Source organism: Camelus dromedarius, chromosome 23, assembly GCF_036321535.1.
Source record: "Camelus dromedarius isolate mCamDro1 chromosome 23, mCamDro1.pat, whole genome shotgun sequence".
In the NCBI taxonomy this organism is placed as follows: Eukaryota; Metazoa; Chordata; class Mammalia; order Artiodactyla; family Camelidae; genus Camelus; species Camelus dromedarius.
In genome coordinates, this window is record NC_087458.1 from 14,373,884 (window position 1) to 14,398,972 (window position 25,089).

Below are 25,089 nucleotides of genomic sequence, written 5' to 3' on the forward strand. Positions count from 1 at the left end.
GGAACAAGGTAACAGGTTAATTCTACATGCCAGCCTGACGGGCTGGGGGGTGCCCAGACAGCTGGCAAAACGCTATCTCTGGTTTGTCTGTGAGGGTGTTTCCGGAAGTCATTAGCACTGGCACCAGTGAACTGAGTAAAGCAGAGGGCCCTCTCCACCATGGGTGGCCATCATCCAATCCGTCAGGGCCCAAACGGAGCAGAAGGGCAGAAGAAGGGCAAATTTGCCCTCTGCCTGAGCTGAGACGTCCGTCTTCAGCACTCCCGGTGCTCAGGCCTGGACGCGGACTGAGTTACACCCCAGCCTTCTGGGCTCTCCAGCTTGCAGACAGCAGATCGTGGGCTTTCTCAGCCTCCGTGATCAGTGTCCTATCAAAAGTCTCCTCTTGTACATTTCTAATCTATTCTATTGGTTCTGTTTTTCTGGAGAACCCTAATACCACTATTAAATGTAAATTATTCCCCTGAGAGGAAGAGAAGGGGCAAGGTGAGGACCACTGCCACAGCATGAGAAGTCGGTGATCTGACGGCTCTTTAAACACAGACACTGCTTACATCAGGGGCTGGGAAATACGGACCCTCAGAGCCTGCACGGCCACCAAAAGTGCAGTACAGCAACTAAAGTGTGCCCGTGTGTACTCACTGCAAAGAAGGTCAAACCCTCTGCCCTAAACACTCAATTTTAGCCCTATTCTGTGCCCTCCTAGAACCCTGAGATGTTAGTTTCAACACGTGAAAACTGAAAGGCTGGACAGTGTGATTTATTTAATTTCCGTATACTGCAGTAGCATCCAGGTAAGCTGTACATTTAAAAGGTAACTCATCCGTCATGAGTACAAGCTGTAGTTCAAGGACTGGAGGTGGTTCCCGCCACCACAGCGCTGAGGGGACGCACAGTGCTAGCTCTGGCAAGGCGGTGTTCACACCCAACTGACCCATCCGCTGGCCAAGCCCTCTCTCTTCTGACTGTCGGTCTTCGCAATGGAATGACAAGGGGGCATGGCTTAAAAAATGTCAAGGAGCAGAAATCACCTCAACTGACTCGACGACCAGGAACCCCTGAAGGAGCAGGTTCTTTAAAGCAAGCTGGAGAATGAACCTGGCAGCCGGTGGACTCTGTGGACGAATAATCCTGGCCCCTCCCCCTCTTCCCCAGAAGCATGGTAGAGGCTCTCAAAGATTTCAGAGAAACTGGCAGAAAATCACTGATTTCTTGATTAGTATCTAAAAGGCACTTATGCACATTTTTACTTAGGAAACTGAACAATGAAGAGTGACACTGAACCATTCTCTAATCCTGAACACCCAACGTCCTGGATCTAAACAGCAGGCGGCTGCTCCGCCTGCGTCAACAGAGCCGGTCCTCATTACTCCGAGCCCGGCCACGCTCACTGGCTTCACCGCCTGTTTTCAAAAGGCAGACTCCACGTCACCCATCTCCACGCACACCGTCTTTAGTTGTGAATAATATTCAATTGTCACACGGCCATTCTCTCTGCCGAACCCTGAAAGGAAGAGAAAGGGTGAGGACAAGACAAGCCTTTGCCGCAGCCCCGTCGCAGGCACCGTCAGAGGCAGGGGCGCTCACGGGGCTGGGGGGAGCACAGAGCCCCAGGTTCCGGGATCAAGGCCTCAACTGCAGGCATTAGCTGCGGAGCTAGACACGGGAAAGGTGACCCACTGGCCTTGAGAGACGAGGATGGGGAAATATCCAGGTCTCATTTCTCACCAGCCGGAATCTTAACTTCCAGTATCTATCTACTAGTCTGGGTTAAGGTCTAAAAATGTTCAGACTTTCTTATTCAGCATAAGAGCATTCTCTGCACCTATCAACCTGCTGCCTTTGAAAGTCGGTGCTAACCTGAAACTTAACTGTACACAGTAGGCTGATTAACCTTCTCTCACACTAAGTCTGTAAGAGCACCCACCACTTACACCCTGCCCTCCCTTAGGTCCTCAAGTTATTCAAAGTCCAGACACTGCCCAATCCCTAGTAGATGGGGTTACGTGCTAAAAGGACAGCCTTCCATGTGCCCCCTGCCCTAGACTGAAGGGGGCGCTGCCTCCGAGGGGCAAGGCCCAGTCCCCCAAAATGCACATCTCTGGGGGCACCACTCAAAAGGTGACGTACACCAAGGCCCTGGTAGTCTCGCTCTGTCTTTTGTTCCTCTCCAAATCCTCTCCACACAGTTGGCTGGGCACGTGAGGCCAGCTTTCCGGCCCTCTCATCCCATGCACTGACGTCCATGGGCACTGATCCAAAGATTCAATTTCACTGAGGCCTATGCTGCAGATTCCAAACTTTTCCCTGCACTGAGGGTTATGAATTATCAAAACAGAGCCTGGGTTCCTGCTCTGCATTGGGGCCTACGCGTACAGCTCCTCTGGGTACCTGACAGGCACAAGGATCCTTAGTGATGTATGGTTAGGGAATGCCAGGAAAATATCGAACAACAGACCAAATAAAGCTAAACACCCACCATCTCATCATCACTCACCCGTGTTTATACGTTTGCCAACACCATGATGGCCGTGAGTATCTGCCAGGAGACTAGGGGTCAGACTCTAAGAAGGTGCCTCTACAAAGTCCAAGCCAATTTTCAGAAGACCATGGGAAATTAGTGAATATTTATAGGCAACCAACGCCAAAGAAAGAACTTCAAAGTAATGGCTATGTTCCTGATGCCGCAAATCTCCCCCTAACAGACTGGACTTATAAATTTGCCATGTTATGGTAACACGTTTGATTGATGACTGAATACATGAAATGAATGGGCGGTGGCTTGGGGACAACATTCCTGTATGCCACGTGGTGTAGTAATAATGACTATGACTGACTGTTAAATGTAGACTAAGGGATTTTTAAATACTTTGGCATAATAGAGAAAACAAATTAATATATACTGAGATATTACTTTAGAGACACTTCACCTAAACTGAGTCTAAATCTCCACAGCGGATGATGACAAAGACCCCGATGGAAGGTCTAGGGGTGGTTTTATGCTGACACTGATCACAGACTGTGAGGAAAAGCAGTCCTACAGAAGAGATAAACCTTTCTCAGAACCTCCTGGAGAGCTTTTGGGAAAAAAAAAAAGATCCTTGGCTTCCATCCCTAGAGACAGATCCAGTGGGTCTCGGCAGGACCAGGAATTCACATATTTTCCAGGTGATTCTGATACACAGACAAGTTCAGGAACCGGGGCTGTAAGGACTGAATCGCGGCCAGCGTCTCTAGAGACAGGGGTTTGCTTTCCCGATTCCCAGCTCCTCACCTGACTTCTTGTAGCCACCAAAGGGCAACTCCACGGGGCTGACGTTATAGTTGTTGATGAAGCACATTCCAGCCTGAAGCTCGGCCACCACCCTGTGGGCGCGCTGGATGTCCCTACAAAGAGAAAAAATGCACTGGTTACTCAGAACTTCGTGTTACTACTTTAACAGAAAAAGTTAGACCCCCTGCTTCAAAGGGTCTCGAAATATTGCAGAAGTCTTGTTTCTTCAAAATGTGTTTTAAAATCTTGTGCCATCCAGGCAAAACAGACAAGGTTTTGGGTGTTAAAGTCTCCTTCAAAAGCATGCATAAAAGCAGCAGCAGCAACAAGGGAGCCGAAACAATTCAATGGGGGAAAATAGTGTTTTCAGCAAATAGTGCTGAAACAACTGGATACCCTGCACGCAGAAGAATGAAGGTCCCTTTCTTCCACCATACACAAAAATTAACTCAAATGGCTCACTGACCTAAAATGTCAGAGTGAAAATCATAAAACTGTTTGAAGCAAACAGCAATAAATCTTCATAACCCTGGGTTAGACAAAATCTTCCTAGACATGACACCAAAGCTAACAGATAAAGAAAAAAATAGAGTAACTATCAAAACTTTTAAAATTGTGTGCTGCAAATGAGACTATCAAGAAAGTGAAAAGACAACTAGGAGAAGCGCAAATCAGAACTATGAGACACCGCTGCACATCCACTAGGATGGTTAAAATCAAAAGAATACACAACAGCGAGTGCTGACTAGGATGTGGAGAAACTGGAACCCTTATACACATTGCTGGTGGGAATGCAAAATGGTGCTGCCACTGTGGAAAACAGTTCAGCAGTTCCTCAAAAAGTTAAACATAATAAAGTTACTATATGATCCAGCAATTCCACTCCTGGGTATATACCCAGCAGAAACGAAATGTACACACAGCCACAGAAAACCACATGCAAACGCTCATAGGAGCATTAGTCACAACAGCCAAAGAGTAGAAACAGCCCAAATGTCTACCATTATTTGAATGAACAAACAAAATCTGGTATATCCACACAGTAAAATATTACTCAGTAGTAGAAAAGAGCCAGTCATGAAAGTTCACACACCGTCTGACTCCACTTAGGTAAAATATTCAAAATAGGCAAATCTATAAAGACAGAGAGTAGATTAGTAGCTGCCAGGGACTTGGGGGGAGAAGACGATGCGGAGTAACTGCTCATGTTCCTAGGATGATGAAAATGTTCTAAAATTAGATTATAATGCCAGTGGTACATACAACTCTGTAAATATGCTAAAAACTACTGAACAGTATGCTTTAAATGGGCAAACTGTATAGTACATGAATTATCCCAGAAAGCTATTTTTAAAAATAGGAGTTACCCTCCTTTGTGATTGTGGCCTTTCTCTGTCTGTCAAGTGGCTAAGCAGAGCAGGAGGAAGAGACTTAACCCACTCAGTCCTCAAATCAAAAAACAGCTCCTCGGAGAGGACGTTCAGGGCGGTGGAACTGCTCTGTGAGATACCACCATGGTGGAAACACGTCCTTACACACTTGTCCAAACCCACGGAATGAACCCTCATGTAAACCGCGGACCTTGGGTGGAGGTGATGTGTTCACGTAGGTCCATCAATTCTAACACAAGTTCCACTCTGGCGGGGCATGCTGACAATGGGGGAGGCCACGCATGTGCTGGGGGCAGGGGTATTTCGGAAATCTCTGTAGTTTCCACTCAGTTCTGCAGTGAACCTCAAACTGCTCTAAAAAATAAAATCTATTAAAAAAAAAAAAAAGCCCCTCAAAGAGAAGCTCTTATATTAGATCCTCGAAAGAGACTGGGTCTTCTTCCCCAGGATCCTGAATACAAAACTACAGAGAAAAAAATTACCTTGTGTATCACCAAAGAAACAGCAATATCCCAAGTGTGTAAAGCACCCTTAGAACACAGCCTGCTGTTGCCAAAGACTAATCAGAGTTTGTATATAATCAAGCAATTGGCAATCATTTTCAAAGAAATTTTACTCCCAAATCATTTTTTGCTTTTCTAATAGGGGTTAAAGTTTATGTACAGAGATGTTAATCACAACATTACTTACAACAGTTAAAATTGGAAATAGCGCCCTAAATATAGAACAATAGAAAAAAAAGGCCCACATGTGTTACAATGCATTCCAATTAGGGACTGTTATAAAGTCACTACAAGTTAAGTTTTTGAAGAATAGTGCCCAGTATTTATATGTCAACACATTTCTAAATTCTTTGACCTGTATGTTTTTAATAGGCACCTAACCTGACACTTACATAAAATCAGAACTCTAAACATTTACTAAATGAATGAAAGAAAAAGGATAGAATTTTCATCAATAAAGTTTATAACTTAATTTAAACTCAACAATAGGGTTCTGTGGCCATTCAGGGCTAACAGAAAAATGCTACTTTTGACATCTTCTGGCTTTACCTGAAGCAAACAGAAAATGTGGATGAAAATGCAGTGAAGACAAACTCCAGTGAGGGGTTAAGATCAATGAAATATCTAAGCAGGTACCGCACCCCATGTCTTCAAAGCTGCCTCGGTGTCCTTCCCCACCTACCTGGTGAAGACACCAGCAGCCAGTCCAAAAGTGGTGTCGTTGGCTCTTTCCAGAACTTCAGCTTCAGTGTCAAAGGATAAAATGGACATAACTGGTCCAAAGATCTCTTCTTTCACACAGGTCATGTCATCTCTGCAATTAGCTACAAACATTATTTAAAAAACAAACAAACAAACAAACATCAGTGAAGGAATTATTATTCCTGGCATCTTAAAACTTCTTATTCATAGTAAACAGTGAAATACATAGCTTTAGAAAAATTTCAGTGTGACATTTCCTTTCTTCAGAAATCAGAATATAAATCAGAAAATCCTTTCTTTGTGACAACTTAACATTATAGATTGAGGAGTCATAGCCTTTGTGTTCATTCTAAACCTACTTTTTTAAATTCATCGTAAGGAAACAGCTAACGCGGTGAACAAGGGTGCCTGTGCAAGGACTTCCATCACAACATTCCTGTAACAGTGGAAACTGAAGGTAACAAACTAAACATCCAGAACAGACCGGGTGATCGCGGGACACATCCATGAACTTCTATGTAGCCTCTAAAAGTCATGCTTTTGCTGAAAATTCAGTAAGTCAATGCTCATGATAAAGTCATTGGAAAAGGCACAAACTGTATATATTGTCCCAATTTCTGTTAAAATGTGATACATGATTTATATTTTTTATACTTTTCCCCATTTTCTTAATGACTGTGGTATGATGAGAATTAGAAATATTTTTTAAAAAAGAAAACTTAGTAGTTGGCTTTATTCCTTTGGTAACTATGTAAGTTTAAAAAGCTAAAGATCTAATCTGTTCTTAGAAACAATAATTAGTACATATATGTAAACTAAAAAAAAATGTGCAGTATATTGTATATATGTATTTACATGCAATATAATGTGTATATGCAGTCGAACTGTACTGTCTACATAATAAAACTGAAAAAAACCCCACAATATAAAAACAAACAAATTTTTGAAGAGATGTTTATATGAAAATGTACTTAAGTTTTTAAGTGGCTAATTCCTTAAAATGATTAAATTCACACTTGACATTTTAAAATACGCATATATAGCTAAAGAAGTTCATATATTTAGATGTACAATCCTGGACCCCAGGGATTCTCAAGACAGTGGTGCTCTTATCTGCGCTGCAGCTGAGGGACAGCTCACCTCAGTGCCAGTGATCACTGCATGGAGGGGGAGAGGTGATATACATGTAAACCATGTGGAGGCAGAAAAACAGCTTGAGAACCGCACTACAAACACCAGCTCTCCACCAGCCAAAGCTAAGCGCCAACTGTTTGCATATCTACAAAGATGAGGACTCTGAAAGTGGGTAAGAGGTGGATCAGAGCTCGCATAGCACACAAAGAACAGCACTCTGCTCATCTGTATGTGACACTCTACTCTGGGGACACCTGAACTATATTCAAAAATATATTAAGTAATTTTAGGTGTACTTAAGGATAGTTTATTACGTTCCAAGTCTTTAAAAACTACTAATCCATATATAATTTTTTAGGGAAATCATTAGCCAGACTATTAATTACTGAAGACAATTCACTACCCAACAGTCCCAGAATAGAGTTTATCTTAACGCAGGCTGATAACACAGTACGGTCCTGTGCGCAGTGAGTTCTCTATTGGAAAGTCAAAGAGACGAGGGGATAAAGTAGCAGCTGATGTATGAGAGAAGGAAAGGTTTCTGCCCAAAATATAACACTCAAATCTCAAGTAAAAGAATCTGAAGATTAAGGCTCTGGAGTCATTCTCAAACTTTAAGGTGTATAAAAATGAACTGGGGACTTACTAACACGCAGATCTTAAGTTCCCAGCCCCTGAGAGGTACATTTGGGGGGTTTAGGGCAGGGATCAGGAATCTGCCCTTTTAACACATTTTCCAAGTGATAATCTGGGGACCATAATCCAGGCTTTCATGCTAGAATGAAGTTAAGCTAGTTATTAGCTCCCTGTTCTTTGCCTGGTTCACAGCTTGTTTAAAAATAACTTTTTTTTTTCTAATTGTAAAATACACGTTCTCTGTAGAAAATCTGTAATATTCAGAAATCCACAAAGTATAATAAAAATCACCCATAGTCCCAGCATCCAGAGAAATCCACTATTAATATAATGATGCAGATACTCCGTTCCTTCTTTTTCTCACGTGTGTACGTGGTTTTTAATAGATCTGGGGTAATACCATACACGCTACTGTTTAATCTATATTTTCTATTTAAAAACATATCATGAGCTTTCCTTCTTAATAACCACAAGCTAATCCATGGCATGGACGCTAAATTCACAGCCTTTAAACCTCAGTGAGTCTTTCTCTGGCAAGGGCTAAAGGTTAACCTGCATCAAATATTAAGTGTTGAAAAGTGACACCACTCTCCATTTCAGAGACAAAAATCAGCTGAATCGATCTTCAAGATAAGGTATAAAGAATTATACAACATAATTCCACCTATATATAGTTTTTTTTAAAGCCACAAAAACTAACAATATTTTATAGGAGGTACTAACAAACATAAAGTGACAGAGAAAAGTACATGGCACCACCACCATCCACCACAGGGTCACCCGGCAGGAGGGAAGGACAGTGGTGTGGGGGCAGTGGGATGACCACACACTTGACTGTCCAAACCAGGAGAGTTTTAAGATTGAACGAAAATGCTAAAAATCACTATATCATGTAATGTTTAAAATATTAACATATCGTCTGACAAATTGGTTTTATTATATTGATGACCTGTAGTTCGCAGAAAAACATTCTTCACCAACTTTCTTGAGAAATGAAATTCATTATTTAATTTTTAATCAAACATGCACTTTCATTTTTTTTGAGCTCCTCACTTCCAGAACAACAGGTGTAGACTCAGAAAGTCCCAGGTAAACTAATTGAGACCATCGTCCAAGAGGAGGGGACAGGAGCCTTCAAAGGTAATGGAGAACGTCTACTTCTTAAATTTGAGTAGTGGGGACAGAGTTTGCTAACCCTTGCCTTACACCATATACATAGTTTATAAACATTCCTTTCTATCTAATTCAAATTTTCTAAAAGCAAGTAAGAAGATGCATACTTAACACACAGGGTCTCATGTAATACCCCTCCTTTAATTTGGGATCTTCAGGTACATACAGGTCTCCACCACATAACACTTTAGCACCCTGACAAAAAAGAAAAAAAGAATGTGTATTTTATGTTAAACGTACAACCCCAACATGCATTCCCAAAATGTTACCTACGTCCTCAACAAATGCACACCTAGTCACTCCACTGCAGGTACAAAGCAGAACACGGCTCCCAAACGGACAGGACCACAGGAAAGGGGCGCACAGCAAGCAACCCAGGGGTAATCACCCTCCCCCTCATCATCTCATCTCCATTCGTTTCTCACCTGCTCCTTTGCCACTTTAACAAACCCAAGGACTCGCTCCAGATGTGGCCGGTTGATCAGAGGACCCATCCTTGTATCTTCCAGAAGGGGATCTCCAATTTTTATCCTTTGGGTCTGTTTCACCACTTCCTCTGTAAATTTATCAAGAACATCCTTCTGCACAAATACCCTTGTACCATTACAACACACCTAAACAACAGACACAAATTTATATGTAGGTAAGCGGGAAAAAAGGAAAAGGAAAAAGAAATATAACAGCTTTAAATTTAAGAGACAGTATACTTTCTTTAAAGGTTAGCTCCATTTCTAAAAACTATCACCAAACTGAACAGGATCACACATGTAACTACCCCACCCACAAACTATCTGCCCTTTGAGATAAAAGTTCCATCTTTGTTTTTGTTTAAATTCCCTTAAGGCAATTAATAGATCCATCTGACTCACAGTGGGTGAGTGAAGGAAGAAATGACCCGTCAACTTTAGAACACAGAATTTTAACTACATCCTCAGGCTAATGACAAAAAGAACTGTGAAAAATGTTGAACTCTTGGTAGAAGGTTTATTTTTCACAGTAGTATAGGTTCACAAATCTGAAACTATTATAGCATATTCTAGGACTGAGCAATTACATGTATTATGAATAATGGAAGCCCAATGTCTCACTGTCAGAGAAGGAAATTATAAATATGGAAGGGAAGAGGCTAAAATAAACCTCGCAGTATTGGAACTATTGGAAATATCTGTAAAAACTTGTAATCATTAATACAGATGGGTACAAACATGGATGTGTGCATATACATACATACACAGATGCCAAAACTGTATTTCCTAGTTTTGGCTTCTGAGAAGACCCAGAAGCAATGATACCCCAGTAGAAATGGGTACACCTGGCATCCAGATCTTGGTTTCTAAATACCATTTACCACTAAATGGAACCAAGCCTCTGTAGAGAAATGGCTGGCTTTAGAGCTCTGCCAGCAAAGCACAAGATGTGTCTGGGACACCATGATGTGCCAGGCAGTAAAAAAGTGTTAAGAGTCAAAGAATAATGAGGACATATCAAAAAGTCCCAGATAGTGGCTCCCACCAGCAGAATCTGCAATTATTTGATCATCAAAATAGATAATAATAGTAATGGGTCATAACCCAGAGAATGAGGTAAGAATCCATGGGTCCATGTTGATATAAGTAAACGAAAGAAAAGCAAACAAGGGAGAAGAGAAAGTTCTTTCTTAAGTAAACATAGGGAAAAAATAGAATTGAAAAATCACCATTTGGTGACCAATAGAAAAAAACATTTCCAGCAAACATCAGAGGGTGCTAACAACAGTGGGTCAAAGTCTGATGAAGAACAGTCTCACTTTATCTCCTACAAGATACTTATTAACCACAAAGGAAGAATCAGGAACTTTAAAGACCCACCTCAAGCAAGTGATCAAAGCCAGCACCACCACTGGAAAACACGCAATGATGAAAAACATGGAAAACATCATTTTTGTGGTGTTTTTTTGCCAAAAATATATAACCTGAATCTAACTTAAAAAAAAAAAAAAACACCCAAATGAGGGACATTTCACAAAATAAATGGCTGGTACTCTTCAAAAATATCACAGTCCTGAAAGGTAAGAATGCCTTTAAAACTGTTGCAGATGAAATGAGATTAAAGAGACATGACAACTAAATGCAATGCATCTTCCTGGATTATACCCTGGACCAGCAAAAAAAAAAAAAAATTTGTTTTCTTTTGCTAAAAGGATATTAGTCAAACAAATGGCAAGTTCTGAGTAAGGGCTATAGATTGACTAACAGCACTACATTAATATCCAGTTATTAATGTTACAAGTGCATTGTGCTTATTTAAGAAAATGCACTTTTTTTTTTTTAAGAATACACAGAGGTTAGGGACTGTCTGCAGCTTCCAAACAGTTTAGGAAAAAAGTAATCATATGCGTATGTATGTATAGACAAACAGAACAGTAAAACAAATGTGATAAAATGCAAGCATTTGAGGAAACTAGTTCAAAGGTACATAGGAATTCTTTGTAAAGTTTGTGCAACTCTTCTGTAAGTCTGAAGTTATTTCAAAACAACAAGCTTAAAAACATGCTATGAGATCAAGGGGTGGAGATTCCTTTTAAGCCTTTTCCAGGGACAGGTACACACCTCGCCTTGTGTGAGGAAATTGGCCATCAGCGCCCCCTTCACGGCATTCTCCATATCACAGTCTGAGAAGATGATCAGGGGAGATTTGCCTCCAAGTTCCAAGGTAACAGGTTTGATTCCTTTGGCTGACATCTCCATGATCTTACAGAACAAGGACAAGAGCATTCAGAAGTTGAACGCCAGTAGGATTACGTGCTAGGTTAATGAGACCCTGAACCTCTGAAGTCATTCTGAACCATGCATGTCTGGCCACCTTGTTCTTCTCAATATATTTTGTCCTTCGGCTACTTGAAACATGTTTTTCCAGAACACTGAAGGGAACCCACAGAACTGCACCTGACGTGCTGAAGAGGGGCGTTCATTTAAAAATACTGTCGATTCACCTGACTGCTGGGGGCAGAAATTCTTCTGTTTCACTGTTACTGTGCTCAAGGCTGACAGGGCTCAGAGCACAAATTAAGGTTAAAACAATGAATCTGAAATAAACTGAGAAAACTTTTAATGAAAAAAAATATGAAAACGAATATATGTATGTATATGTATGACGGGGAAACTGCTGTACACCAGAAATTAACACATTGTAATTGACTATACTTCCGTTTAAATAAATAAATAAATAAAATGAAATAAACTGAGAAAATGCTCTTCCTTCGGAGGTGGCTGCTACATATGACGTAAGTCACAAAAGAACACAAGTAACAGCCCAAGGCCTGCCCCTGAGACACAGGCAGGAGAAGGCGACTCCCGTCCCCACTGGGCCTGCCACCAGCGGGCTGTTCTCATCACCCTGCATGTGCCTCCTTCCCTCAGACATTGGTCCAAAATACCTCCAGCCTCCCTCCCAACACAAGCTAGGTAAAATCAGAGGCCAAGCCTCCAACATGCAGCCTGGGGAGGGCTGACAGGGCCATATCCACATGGCATCTGTGTTCACCTACTCTGGTTCTAGCTTCACCTTTGAGCCGGTGGGCACACTGCCGGTGAAGGAGACTTTGGCCACGTCTCGATGCTGACACAGAAGCTGGCCTGTGGCGGCCCCTCCTTGCACCACATTGAAGAGCCCAGGGGGCGCGCCAGCCTCAGTGTAGATTTCGGCCAGCAGCAATACAGACACAGGTGTGAAGGGAGACGGTTTAAAGATCATGGCGTTACCTGCGTCACCGAGGCACAGACAGAGAAAGACACTTTGAGACTGAGGATCCTCTGAGGAGGGGGCTGGAGGACAAGTCAACAACTCGGCTTCCTGTTTCCCCTCAAATGCTGAGCCAAAAATGTTACTCGTAAGTAAACACATCTTGTCCTTCCCACTTTGTTTTCTCTCATTAAACAGAACCCAAAGCACACACTTGCAGTCTCAACCAGCAATACCTTACACTTGCATGGCTAGACCCTTTCTCATGTTTTATCTCATTTAACGCTTGCAACAGCAGTGTGAAGAAGCTATGATGAGTCCTATTTTGCAAAAGTTGAAACCGAAGACCGGAAAGGTTAGTTAAGTTGATGCGAGTCCCCAGAGCTCATACTTCAGTTCCGTTTCTCCTCTCTCACACAGGAACAGGCAGAAAGAACAAGTAGAGGCAACAGGAAAAAAGCTACCTTTCAACACAATGTCCTAATAGTAATGCTTTTCTAACCGGACAGTTTTCGCTACAATAGAATGTCTTCTTTTCCCACAGATTCTTCTATTTAAACTGTGTGAGAAAACTTTTTGTCAATCAGCCAAAGCTTCTCTGATGGAAGCCTGGTTTATCATTTCTCTTAAGACACAAATGAAGATGGAAGTTTATCTTCTGCTTCCTAAATGAAGTCATGCTCCTAAGGGCTCCTCTATACAGAAATCCAGGCCCAGGATTCTTGACCAGAAAGGAAGAGAACTCACAAGTAACACAAATCTAATTCATTTGACAGTTAAAAAAAAAAAAAAAAAAAAAAAGACCCCCAAGACCAGAATTAACTTTCTTCCTTTCCATAAACAAAAATAAATTAAATAAAAATGAGAATAACATAGACACCATCTGTCTACCTAATGCAGAAGCTCCCTAAGAGGCAGGGCAGGGGAAAAACCGTGTCCTCTGAGAGGGGGGCTCACAGGTGGAGGAACGATGCACTCTTACCACAAGCCAAAGCTGGAGCCGACTTCCAGCAGGCGATCTGAAAGGGGTAGTTCCAGGCTCCTATCCCCACACACACCCCAAGTGGTTCTCTTCTCGTGTAACCGAAGGAGCCGCCTGGGAGCTGGATATGCTCGCCTGTGGGAGAAGCAAAGGGGAAGAGGATGCAGTCCGCTTGTCCTAAGACCTGCCTGGCCCCTGGACGCACCCTGCCCAGCCAGACCAGCCCCCTCACGGCTCCCAGCACGCCCGGCTCGCCCTGCCTCCACCCCTTTGTTCATATCCTAGCCCTTGGTACACTGCTTCTGCGTACTCTCTGCATAAAGACTGCCATCTAACCTTCAAATTCACGTTCATTCAATTTAATATAATTCTCTAAAAATTTCCTGGGCATTCACTAGATAACTTAGAGGAGGAAATGAAAGAGAAATGGGGAAACACTCGGCAGCTGAAGAGTCTGAGGACCCTGAAACCTCAGACTTCTGGCTCCCCAAGGCCCTCTAGGGTCCTGCTAAACCAGCCACCGTGAAGCGGTGTAAACTTCCTGAACAGCCTGCTAAATAGGCGAAACCAGTAAATATGATGCGCTCAACGACTCTTGCAAGAACTGGTTTTTCAACAACGTGGTCTATAACTTAGGTACCAGGAGAGATGCTTTATGTACATCATCCCGTTTAATCCTTATAATAACCAAGAAGATAGGATTTATCATCTCCACTTTGAAAAAGGAAAGATGAAGTCATTCCCCGGGATCACCTAAGCAGAGAGCGATGAGCCCAGGGTTTTAACCCCGGCCTGTCTCAATCCCCAAACCTTTACCCTTCCCCACTCGGCTCCGCTCTCCTGCCTCCTTGTCAGCCAAGCACGGAAAGCCAGGCAAGGGCTTACCGGCCATGGACGCAGCCAAGCCTGCATAGTACTCCAGGCACTGCCAGGAGGTGTCGATGTCCCAGCGGGCCTCAAAGATGGACTTGCCGTTGTTGATGGTCTCCACGATGGCGATTTCATCCTTCCGCTCCTTTGGGGAGAACAGAAGAGCAGATTTAAGACGTGTTACCACACACCTCCACATATTCGACACTTAGAGCAGAATTCACTGCCCAATTTTTAAAAATGGGAACAGCTTGCACTTTCAGTGAAAATGAAAGGAATGGCAGTGTGACATCTGGAAGAGAGAGAAAGGCTTATTGCTAAGAAGCAGCTGTACTCTTCCCCTCAACTTAACTGTCACAGATTCAAGATCAATACCTCATTTCAAGATCAGTTAGAAAAGGGATGTTTTGAGAAATATTATATATGTATGCCTGTATAAATATGTATAGATACGTATGCATGTGTTTGCGTGTATAGAGTAAAAGAGTACAGTCCTTAGGAAAATTATACAAAATAGCCAACACACAATGGACATTTAAAAGGATATACATGCACATGGCTTGAATTCACCCAAAGAAAAGCAGCATCTTAAAATCGTAAGATAATTATTTTCTGATACTCAGTACTCATCAATTCTCTTTTTTTTTTAATTTAATTATTTTTGTATTATTTAATTATTTTATTTTGGTGGGGGGATTAGGTTTATTTCCCTTTTAGAGGAGGTCCTGGGGATTGAACCCAGGACCTCATGCATGCTAAGCATGCGCTCTACCATGGAGCTAAACCCTCCCCTCAATTCTCTTTTCAAATACTGTTTCCGGTTGTAGCTTACACAACTTAGAGGTGCTAGAGATGGCCCAGGGATGAAAGAAAAGGTTTAGGAAATTAGATCTAAAAAGAAAAGCTAAGTAATGCTCTTTTTACCCCCCAAAGAAGATGAAAAACTTAAATATGTAAAGAAATATTTACTATTATGGGTCCAATTTAAAATAAACGATAGGGTCAAAATCTGAACATACATAAAAGACAAATCAAACAACTGACATGAAGAAGGATTCTTACTAAAACTGATAATCAGAAAGGATGACCAGAAGCAAAAAAAAAAAAGGCAACAGAAATTAACACGAGTATCTACCCACAGTACAAATCTCAGAAAAGATGGAAGGAGGAATATGGAAATCAGTATGAAATACGGGAAGGGACAGTTTGGTAGTGATATCTGGACGTGTTCTATTTCTACAAAGACCAGCGGGATAAGGTGCTTTGACTCATTCATTCCACATTCATTACTAAGGAAAAAAGGATAGATCCAGTATCTGCCCTCAAGGAGCTCACTTATGAAAAAGGAAGTTAGTAAGTTCTAAATTAATTTTGCAATTACTGAATAGACACATTCCTTCACAAAAAATAATCTGTTCACATTCAGACATGGTCTGAATTAAACTGCCTTTTAAACCAACAATGCACCCTTTCTTTCCCTGATTCTATACTCACCAAAACAACTTTTTAACAATTAACTCGTTTTCCAGTTACTAATACTGGAAGGAGGGTACCCAGGAGGACAGCAAGCATCAGTTCTGAAACTAGGTACAAATTATCCCCCAGTCTTGGATCTGCTGCACATGATTAACGTGAAACATGCTTTAAAAGGCATCGTTAACTGTAAGTGACTTCAACTTCATTTGTAGAATGTAAGAGGGCAACCAGGCCCTAAAGAGGAAGTAGGTACCAGTTCACTACTCGGCATGAATGCACTGATGAATCAGTACATTACATTTCAAACCCGTGAAGAAACATTAAACTGGCAAAGTGAAATGCTGCTGGCTTCCACGTTAACACAAGCGTGAACAGACAGCAAGTAACCTGTGACTATGGCTGAAAAGCCTTAGAATATTACTGAGAAAGGAAGTTTTATTCTCGTAAGATTTTTTCTTTCTTATCCTTTTTTTTTTTTTTTTTTTGGTAAACAATGAACAAGCAATTCGCTTTAAGGACTGTTTGAAAGTTTCACCTCAAAGAGAAAATTCAGTTTACTGGCTGGCCTTCTGAGATTTTTCCTGTCTTATTCCAGCATTCTCTACTTTCACAGAAAAGGTTATTTCTAAAAGGCCATGATGAGATCTTTTGACACACCTTACAGAGACCATCAGAAAAAAAATCTTTGACGAAAACTACCAAGGAGTCCAAGTGGGTATCTACCGATAGCTGATACTGCTTACAAGGAAATGGGATGTTTGACCCTCGTGCAATAAGAAGGGCAGAGAGAAGGTGAAAACAATGCAAGTTTCCTGCCCCTTCTACTACAAGAGCCATCACAAAACAGAACTGCCCACCACGACAACGAGCAAGTATTTCTTGGGAAACGCGTGCTTTGTATCCACCCCATCCTCCCCTCCACCACCCTGCTTCACCCGAGACCTGACCAGGGGACCACTGGGAAGAAGGCAGAGGCAAAGGGCAGGAGCCCCACCTTTCTCCTTCACAGACAACACCCTCAGCAGGCCCTGCGTCCAGCTTTTATAAGAGAGCCACGCGAGCAAACCCCCACCCCCACTAAACTGCCCCCTCCCCTTGCTTCAAGGGGAGGAGCTGAGCAAAACTGTTGCAGGCTTTGCAGCCTAACAGACCAGCTCTCACACTGCCTAGTGACACCACCTTGAGCCGGTCTTTCCAGGTTTGCTGCCTCATCTGTCAACTAGTAACAAGTAAAATAACCGCAACATTCCAGGATGTTTTTGACAATTAAATACAATTATGTATGAAAAGCACCTTTAATACTTCTCAGCCAGTTTGGGGATCCTTCACTCTGGTCCCCCCACCATCCTGGTGTGTGCTATACATTCTCCTTATATCCAACCATTTTTCCCTTTCTACCTGGGGGGGGGGGAGTGCCCACGGGAGGCAAAGGTGAAAGGTCATCAGTTATAGTCTAAGGCTCACACCCAACGTAATAGAGATTTCAAAAAGGAAGAAAAGGGAGAGAGGGAAGGAGGAAGCAAGAGAGACAGGGAGGCCATTTGCTCAGGGACCTGAAGAGTCTCAGGGGGAAAGAAAGCAATAAACCAATCATAACAATGCAGCTGACCAAACGCTACAGACGTTAAGTCCAAGGGGCAGAAGACAGGCACAGCCCCAAACTCAGCCTAGGAAGGTGCGGAGAAGTCTTCCAGGGTGGCCAACATGGAGAAGCCGTCACAGGAGCACAGCATCCCGGGGCGTACGAGGGCAGGGGACGTGAGCACGCACGTGGCAGAGGAAGAAGGGCCAGCAGTGCACGGCTGGGGCTCACGGGGTGCGAAGAGGGGAGGAGATGAGGTGGAGACGAGGGTTGGTCCTGAAGGGCCTGACGGGCCGTGTAATGGAAGGGGAGGGCCAGGATCAGAGGTGCACTTCCAGGCAGACCCTCAGGGGGCACGAGGATGACCACCTCACCTGGGTAGAGCTGGAGGCAAGTGCATAATCCACACACACGATCGTTCCTGCACGTAAATGGTGTTACCATAGTTTCAAATAACATTTTCTCTCTTCTTTTAAGCCAAGTAACAGCAACTTTCATTAGGAGACTCCAGCTGAGAAATGACTAGAGCCTACCAGTAAGATTTATGATCCGGTAAAAAGCACCAAAGATTCACTGTGAAAGGGGGAACATAAGACTCACAAACATACCAAAACACGTTCATTTCACTAGGAGTCAGGAGGCCTCTGGCTCCGGTGGAGTAACAGGAACCAGACTTAGACTCCGTCGTAAGCAACTAAAAACACCAATTAAGATACACGTACAACAACTTTCAGATACTGGGCATCAGGCAGCTCACGACAGTGACCCCGAGAGAGAGAAACAAATGAGATGAGTCCTGCACCTGCTCCTGCCCGCTGCCTGGGGAGAGCTCTCCATCACAGCGCCAGGAGGAGGGGCCTGGGGACAGATACTCTGCGTTGAGGAGACAGGTTGGGAGCTCGGGGAGTCTGTGATGGCTACAGTCTGCAGTCTGAGGACGGCAGAGAAAAGAGCTGCACAGAAGGACGACCCCAGAAATCTGCAGAGTCCCCCTAAGTCTTCACCTGAGAACTGATGAGAGTGAGGAAACCACCCAAGGCTGGGGAAAAAACTGAGAAGGTGAAAAAATCCCCAGAACTCACACAGGGCCAGAAGTAGTTCATATTCTTACCAGCTGGGGGGAGTAAAACCTCACTAACACACAGAGCATCAGGCCAGGTGTTCAGAAGGGTACTCGGCAGTGGGGCAAAATGAGCTGCTCTGGCCACACCTAACAAAGGATAAAAGCAAGCCTTGCAAAGGTTAAACTGATTCCAAGTAACTTCATTGTGTCCCAAAACAAAGCTCTTCAGTATTTTTTTAAGTACAAGAATATTCAGCATCCGACAACATAAAATTCACAATATTTGGTGATAACAAATTATCAGGCATACAAAACAAAGGAACGTTATATAAACACCCAACCAGGAGGGAAAACCAGTCAACAGGAACAGATCAGAAAATGACACATGACAGAATTAGGAGACAAGGATGTTGAATGTTATCCTAACTACAGTCACGTGTTCCAGAAGGCAGAAGAAAACATGAGCATGTTAAGGATAAAGGAAAAAAAGTCATTTTATAATGATAAATGAGCCAATTCTTTTTTTGCTTCTTTTTTAAAATTTTTATTTACTTATTATTAGTTTTTTGTCTTTTTTTTTTTTAAGTCTTTTTTTTTTTAATGGAGGTACTGGGGATTGAACCCAGGACCTTGTGCATGCTAAGCATGCACCCTACCACTGAGCTATACCCACCCCCTAAATGAGCCAATTCTTAGGAAGACATAAGAACCCTAAATGCTCATGCATAAGGAAAAAGTGAGGGACAAATTAGAATAATAAATTATCAGCTTTGAGTTACCACTTTTGGTTTATCAAATTAAAAATAAATTTTAACAGCAGAAAATATTTTGTTGGGAAAAAACTCTCCCTGAGTGTTCTGACATTACTGCATCAGGCTTTCTGAGCAAAGGACACTAGCAAGCTGACTGAAAAGCAAAGGCCTTGGAAGGCAGAGACAGTGTCTCCCTAAAGACAGAAGTCTCTGGAGAGATGTGGAGATACAAAGTTCTCTACTTCTGGTTCCTGGAGACATCTGCTTACATAGCAAGGTAATAAATCTGGTGACACTGGAAGGTGTCCCCTTAACCCTGGAGATCTGTTTAATGAGGAACCTGTCTCTCTCCAGAGGAGAGGACGGGCAGATGTGCCAGCAGCCCAATTTTAGGGCTCCTCTCCTGTGGTGCAGCCCACTGTGTGCAACAGGGTAACATCTGGCTCTCACGGCATCACCCCAAGGGGACTGGAGCTCAGAAAACTAGTGCTAACGTATTGCTCTGGCTGCTGCATTTCGCTGTAATAAACTGTCACTTTCCCTAATCCAGAAAGCCTCCTGTCGCTTGTCAGGATACACATAAAACCTTGCAAGTAGAGGAACTCTCCCACCCTGTTTCCGATGTAACACATTGAGGAAAAAACCACCACAGTCCTATCACTGAGAGATATCCTTGATTCAAATTTTGGGGTATAGTCTCTGAATTTTCTAATTTTCTGTAATGAGCATCTAGTAATTTTGCTTTTTAAGACTGTAAAAAAGCTGAACTTTGCATTCTCAGATGGGAGCATCTATGAATCTATGAAATCTTCCCAGGCAATTATAGTAGAAAATAAACCAGAAAAAAGAAAACTCAACTTTAAAAAAACAAACAAAAAAACCAGAAACAAAAAAGAAACGTGAATTTTAAGAGTCATCAGAGGAAAAAGTAAAAAGAAACAAGTCCACAGGGTTAAAATGGAAAAGAGGCAGGCTCTAAAGAATACCTTACCGCTCCAACAAAGAAGGAAAAGAAAACCTTTCAAGGGAGATGTTACAAGGAGCCAAGAGCCAGAAGGGAATTACCGAGTGAAAGCTTGCCGTACATGCCAAGGTGAGCATATGGAAATGTTTCTCAATTTCGTTATAAAGGTAGAACCTAGTAGCGCATCCAAGTCTAACTGCAAATCATCAGAAAGAACTTGCAGAGCAATGCAAGAGGACTTCTCTGGAAGAGAGTACATTAAAACATACCCTTATTATCCTGGCAGCCTCCAAAAGGATTCGGCCACGCTCCATGCCAGATTTTTTACTCCATATTTTAAAGGCAGCCTTTGCATCCTGAACAGCCAAATTTACTTCCTTTTCTCCTGAACATGTGAAAGTAGCTATCACTCGGCCTATGAATACAGGGGAAAGTCGGTGTTATTGCAAATGGTTGCCACACATTTTTTTAAAAGTACTGTGTATCCAATTTTCCTTTTAGTGATCCACTTCTTAAGAAGGGTTTGAACTTTTGAACTAGTGACCACCCCTGCACCAGCAGTTCTGAACTCTTTTTAGGGGGTCACTGGCCCTTTTAAGAATCTAATCAAAGTTGCAGGCTTCCCTCCAGAAAAATGAACTTAACCACCTTACAGAATTACAGAGACCGTGCGTCCCTTGCCTAACACACCAAGAACTATGGGCATGTCCTCAATTGGGCAAACCTCTAGTTGAGTTTACTGACATTAACTTCTATCAGTTATTTCACAATTCTCCTTAACAATGTTTGAGAATCTCAGTGATCTTGCAAAACCAAAGTTGAAGTGCTCTGTCTCCTGGGTTATGAACTGATTTTAAATCATTGGCTTTTCTTCTATACAAGTCATGTAATACTAGTAGTATTTGATGAGTATGGTTAATAAACAGAACATCAAGAAAAAACAGTTCAAAAAGCAAGAATTTTTTTTTCTCCAACATAGGAAAAAACCCAACCTCCTTTTTTTTTTACTTCACTGTTATTCTCTATCCCAGGCAAAATATGAAATGATGTTTTTCTAGACCTTAATCCCAAGGGTTGTGACTGACTCTACCAACAAGAATTCTCTAAAATAACAAGTCAGCAGTTTCTTTTCCCCTCCCACAAGAACATGTGAAACGGCTTTTTCCAGAGATTTCACAAACCTGCAATTTCTGTTTCAAGTTTGAATAGCTAATTGGTAGAGGCAGTGGCTAAGGTCCGCACACTGCAGGCAATTAAAATAAAAGGCAGTGTTTTTTTCTTTTGTATCAATATCGGGGGGGGGGGGGTCAAGAGCTGTTTCCTCCTACCTAAAGGAGAGCCTGATCATGCCTGTGACCCCTTCCTGCCCTGAAAAGTCGCTGCTCTGTGATTTAGTGCAATTGGTCAAACCTAAATTCTCCAGTCCCTTGCAATCCCGTTTTATCCCTTTGGCTACACGCCATTCTGGCTTGCACAATAATTTACATTTTTCTCCCCCACAAATACTGCATTAAAGCTCAGCAAAATAAACATAAAACAAAAACAAAACAAAAAACCTTTTCCTCATTTGCTTCGTGATCTTCTGAGTTCCCAGGGCAGACCCAGAGCTTGGCACACATTAAGCACTGGATAAAGGCAGGAATTTTCTTCCCTCCCCCTGTTCTGATTCGTGTCTAGAAATACTTTAACACCAGGGGCTGGTAACAAAGTCCTCATTCTCGCTCATTAGGATCATCTGGGCGCGCTCCTCCATTTTGGCACAAGTGTTTCTTTTCACCCCCGTCCTTCTTAGAACTCTTCTACGTGCACGGTTGAAGACCTTACTGCAGTCCTAGCTTTAAAAATCAGTAATAACAACAACAGAACCTCACACATTGGGCTTTGTGGACTCTCCGTTCAGGCCGTTGTAAAAGTACTTCAGACGCCACCACGCAATTCGCCAGCTTTTTCAGGTTCCTACGACTCCCTTCCCTCCCGGTCCCGCTGCATTCGTGTTTGCAGAGCACCGTTAGCTGCCTACACAAACAACTTTACAGTCTACACGGCCACCTGCCCCCGTTCAATAAGCGTCTGCTGAACGCACTAAATGAAGGTTGAGGGCGGTAAAATAGGTGCACCGCTGCGGCGGCGGGGCGTCCCCCCGCGCCCGAGCCTCACCCCAACCGCGGCCCCCGCCCCACCGCCCGCGGCCTGCCGCCGGGTCCCCGTCGCGTTACCCGTTGCTGGCTCGAACGCCTTCTCGGTGCCGGAGGCGTCCGCCGGATCCACGCGGGCCCCGCCGCGGTAATTAAGCGACTGCGACACAACAAAAGTGCCAGTGCTCATGGTGGCGACCGGAGCAGGCCCGAGAGCGCGGAGAAGCAGAGAGCGCGCCGCCCCGACTGCTCCGAGAAACATGGGGGCGGGCGCAGCGCGGGGACGGATGTTGAGGGCGGCGGGGAGGGGCGGGGCCGAGGGTAGGGGGCGGGACCTGTGGTGGGACCGGGGCCGCGGGAGGGTAGGGGCGGGGCCGCTGGTGGGAGGGGCCGCGGGGAGGATGGGGCGGGGCCGCGGGAGGGCCCCCTGGAGGCCCCTTGACCGGAAGGACGGGCGACACACCAGAGTCTTGCGCACGCGCACGCGCACACGCACGTGCGCGCGCGTTTTCTCTCTCTCTTCCAGATCAATATTTAGTAATTTGCAAGAATTTTCGGGTACATCACTGCCTGTAATTAGCCAAGGATCCTACTCTTGATCCTTCCGCCTAAAGGAAGCGGAAGGTTGGAGTGCTAGGAATTATACTTTGGCGATTACTTCACTCCCAAGACTTTCTTTATCTGTATAATAATACGTTTTAAAAGTTATTGTAAAGACCAAGGGGAGGACTGTCAAGGAAACATACGACATTGTGATGTCAAGCTGATTTTTAAAGTCTGAAAGCGCTGTGTAAGTGCTATTACCGACAGGGGCGCGAGCAGAAGCCTAATACCAGGGTGTAAAGAACAAAGCGCTGGTGAAAGGGTGTGAGAAAAAAGGCTCTCTCTGCACGGCCACTTGGAGGCACTCCCAAGGGCCCATCGGCTAAGGGATCTTACACAAAAGCAGCCTTGTTCGTTCTTCATACTGAACTCCCAAGCATCCGCCGCAGAGACTCTCATGAACAGAAATTAACTGGCAGTTTAGACATTCCATTATTTCCTGCAGGCTTGTTTCTCTTCTCGGGACTGCAGTCTTTCTCCATGTTCTTTCCCTTACCTACCAGCACAATATTAGGGAGGGTGATTTTCAGGTTTGAAATAGAAATAAATTACGCTGGTCAACTTTTTCCAGAACTCTATGCCAATTTGTTAACCCTCTCAATTCTACTGACATTTGCAGGTCTTTGTCCTCAAATAGAAACACTCAAACATAGAGCAGTGTTCAAACATAGAAGACCTTGGAGCCAAACTCAGCTACTACCTTTATTATTGGCCACTGGAAACAGAACTGAAAGATATTAGGATTCCTGTAGATTTCTAGGATCATTGGAGCAAGGATGGTCATTTGTGTGTACAGAGACCATACATTTCAAGGGATTTGGGGGGGGGTAGGCAATTCCTATTTATAATGTTCTGCCCCAACAAATGCATTTTGACACATCAGATCATGATTCTTGATATTTTAGACACAGGGCCATGACATCTGTTGATATCATTCACAGATCATAAAAATGACAAACCTTTGCCAAAGTATCTAGCTGTTCTCCTTACCTACCGGTGCTTTTATTATTAGTGTTATTAATATATTACTGTTCACACAACCCAACACATAGAGCTTTATAAGCTGCAAAGCCCTTTCACATTTACTTTTGCACTTAATGTGTTTCATAACTCTGGGAAAGAAAAGGAGACTAACACAGATTGAGCTAGGAACTCATATAGGGTACTCGCATGAATATCTCAGTGGCAATTCTGCAAGACAGGGTTTATCATCCTTTGTGTAGATGAGGCAACTAGCTCAGAAAAGTTGTAGTGCCCCACACACACACCTCCCCGGAAGGAGCTAGGATGGGAGTCCAGCGCTGTGCAAGTCCAAAGCACATTTCCTCTCACTACACCAGATCCATATGTTGTCCCATGAAGACTGCCATCAAAATCCACTCTTATTCGGGTGGTCATTTATCAAAAAAGAAAAAAGAGGATTTTGAAACCCAGCAAGCTGGCCCTGGGGAAAAGATTTAAAGGACCTGTTAAGTTTCCTGGGAGGAGCTTGTTATTGTTAGCAATTCTCCTAAAGCAGCTGAGAAGCCACAGAGGGTGTTGGCCAGTTGTATAGGGTCGGGGGGAAATATAAAGAGAAAGAGGGGAGCACATGGAGCGAGAGGAGTGCACACTCTGAAATGGGTGTGCAATGGAGGGCAGCAGTAGAGGGAGAAAGGCCTGAAGAGGGAGTATGGGACCCTGCGAAAGAGGGAGGAGAAAATGCCTACCTCACTTTTTGCTTACAGACAGACCTTGGGTACCACAAAGACGCCTCCATAGCCTTATTTCCTTCCCCAGAGAACTGGAGGTGAAGAAAAGCAACTCGATCCTCTTCCCCCATCTTCAGGACTCCCTAAGGAGGGAGCCTGTGGAATCCCATGCAGAGTCCCTCACTCCCCACTCACTCCCACGTCATCCAGCTTCCAGGCTTTTGCTTTGGTCGAGTTTCATCATTAGTAGCAGTCAATTCTTGGGCACACCCTCCAGAAGGAAAAAAGAATGCCTTTAGGGAGTAGCCAGTGCTTAGCCCATCATCTAGAACTACATTAAAAAGAAACGTACACACTATTTTTCCCTGGATACAATAATATGTCTGTGACTCTATTCATTCTGTCAGTGAAGAACTAGAAAATCATCTACACAAAAAG

The 25,089-nt window shown here is 43.4% G+C and overlaps 1 protein-coding gene across 1 annotated transcript; it reads right to left on the reverse strand.

Annotated features, from left to right (window-relative positions):
* Window positions 1-744: 744 nt before the first annotated feature.
* Window positions 745-22,637, reverse strand: ALDH9A1 (aldehyde dehydrogenase 9 family member A1). Its single transcript, XM_031435866.1, has 11 exons — window positions 22,439-22,637; window positions 20,492-20,637; window positions 14,401-14,530; window positions 13,516-13,650; window positions 12,357-12,553; window positions 11,402-11,542; window positions 9,239-9,427; window positions 8,921-9,008; window positions 5,851-5,992; window positions 3,275-3,387; window positions 745-1,504 (listed from the first exon to the last, which is right to left on the reverse strand). Exons 1-11 carry the CDS (start codon window positions 22,617-22,619, stop codon window positions 1,410-1,412), a joined length of 1,557 nt encoding a protein of 518 aa, XP_031291726.1. The 5' UTR covers window positions 22,620-22,637; the 3' UTR covers window positions 745-1,409.
* Between the last annotated feature and the right edge of the window lie 2,452 nt (window positions 22,638-25,089).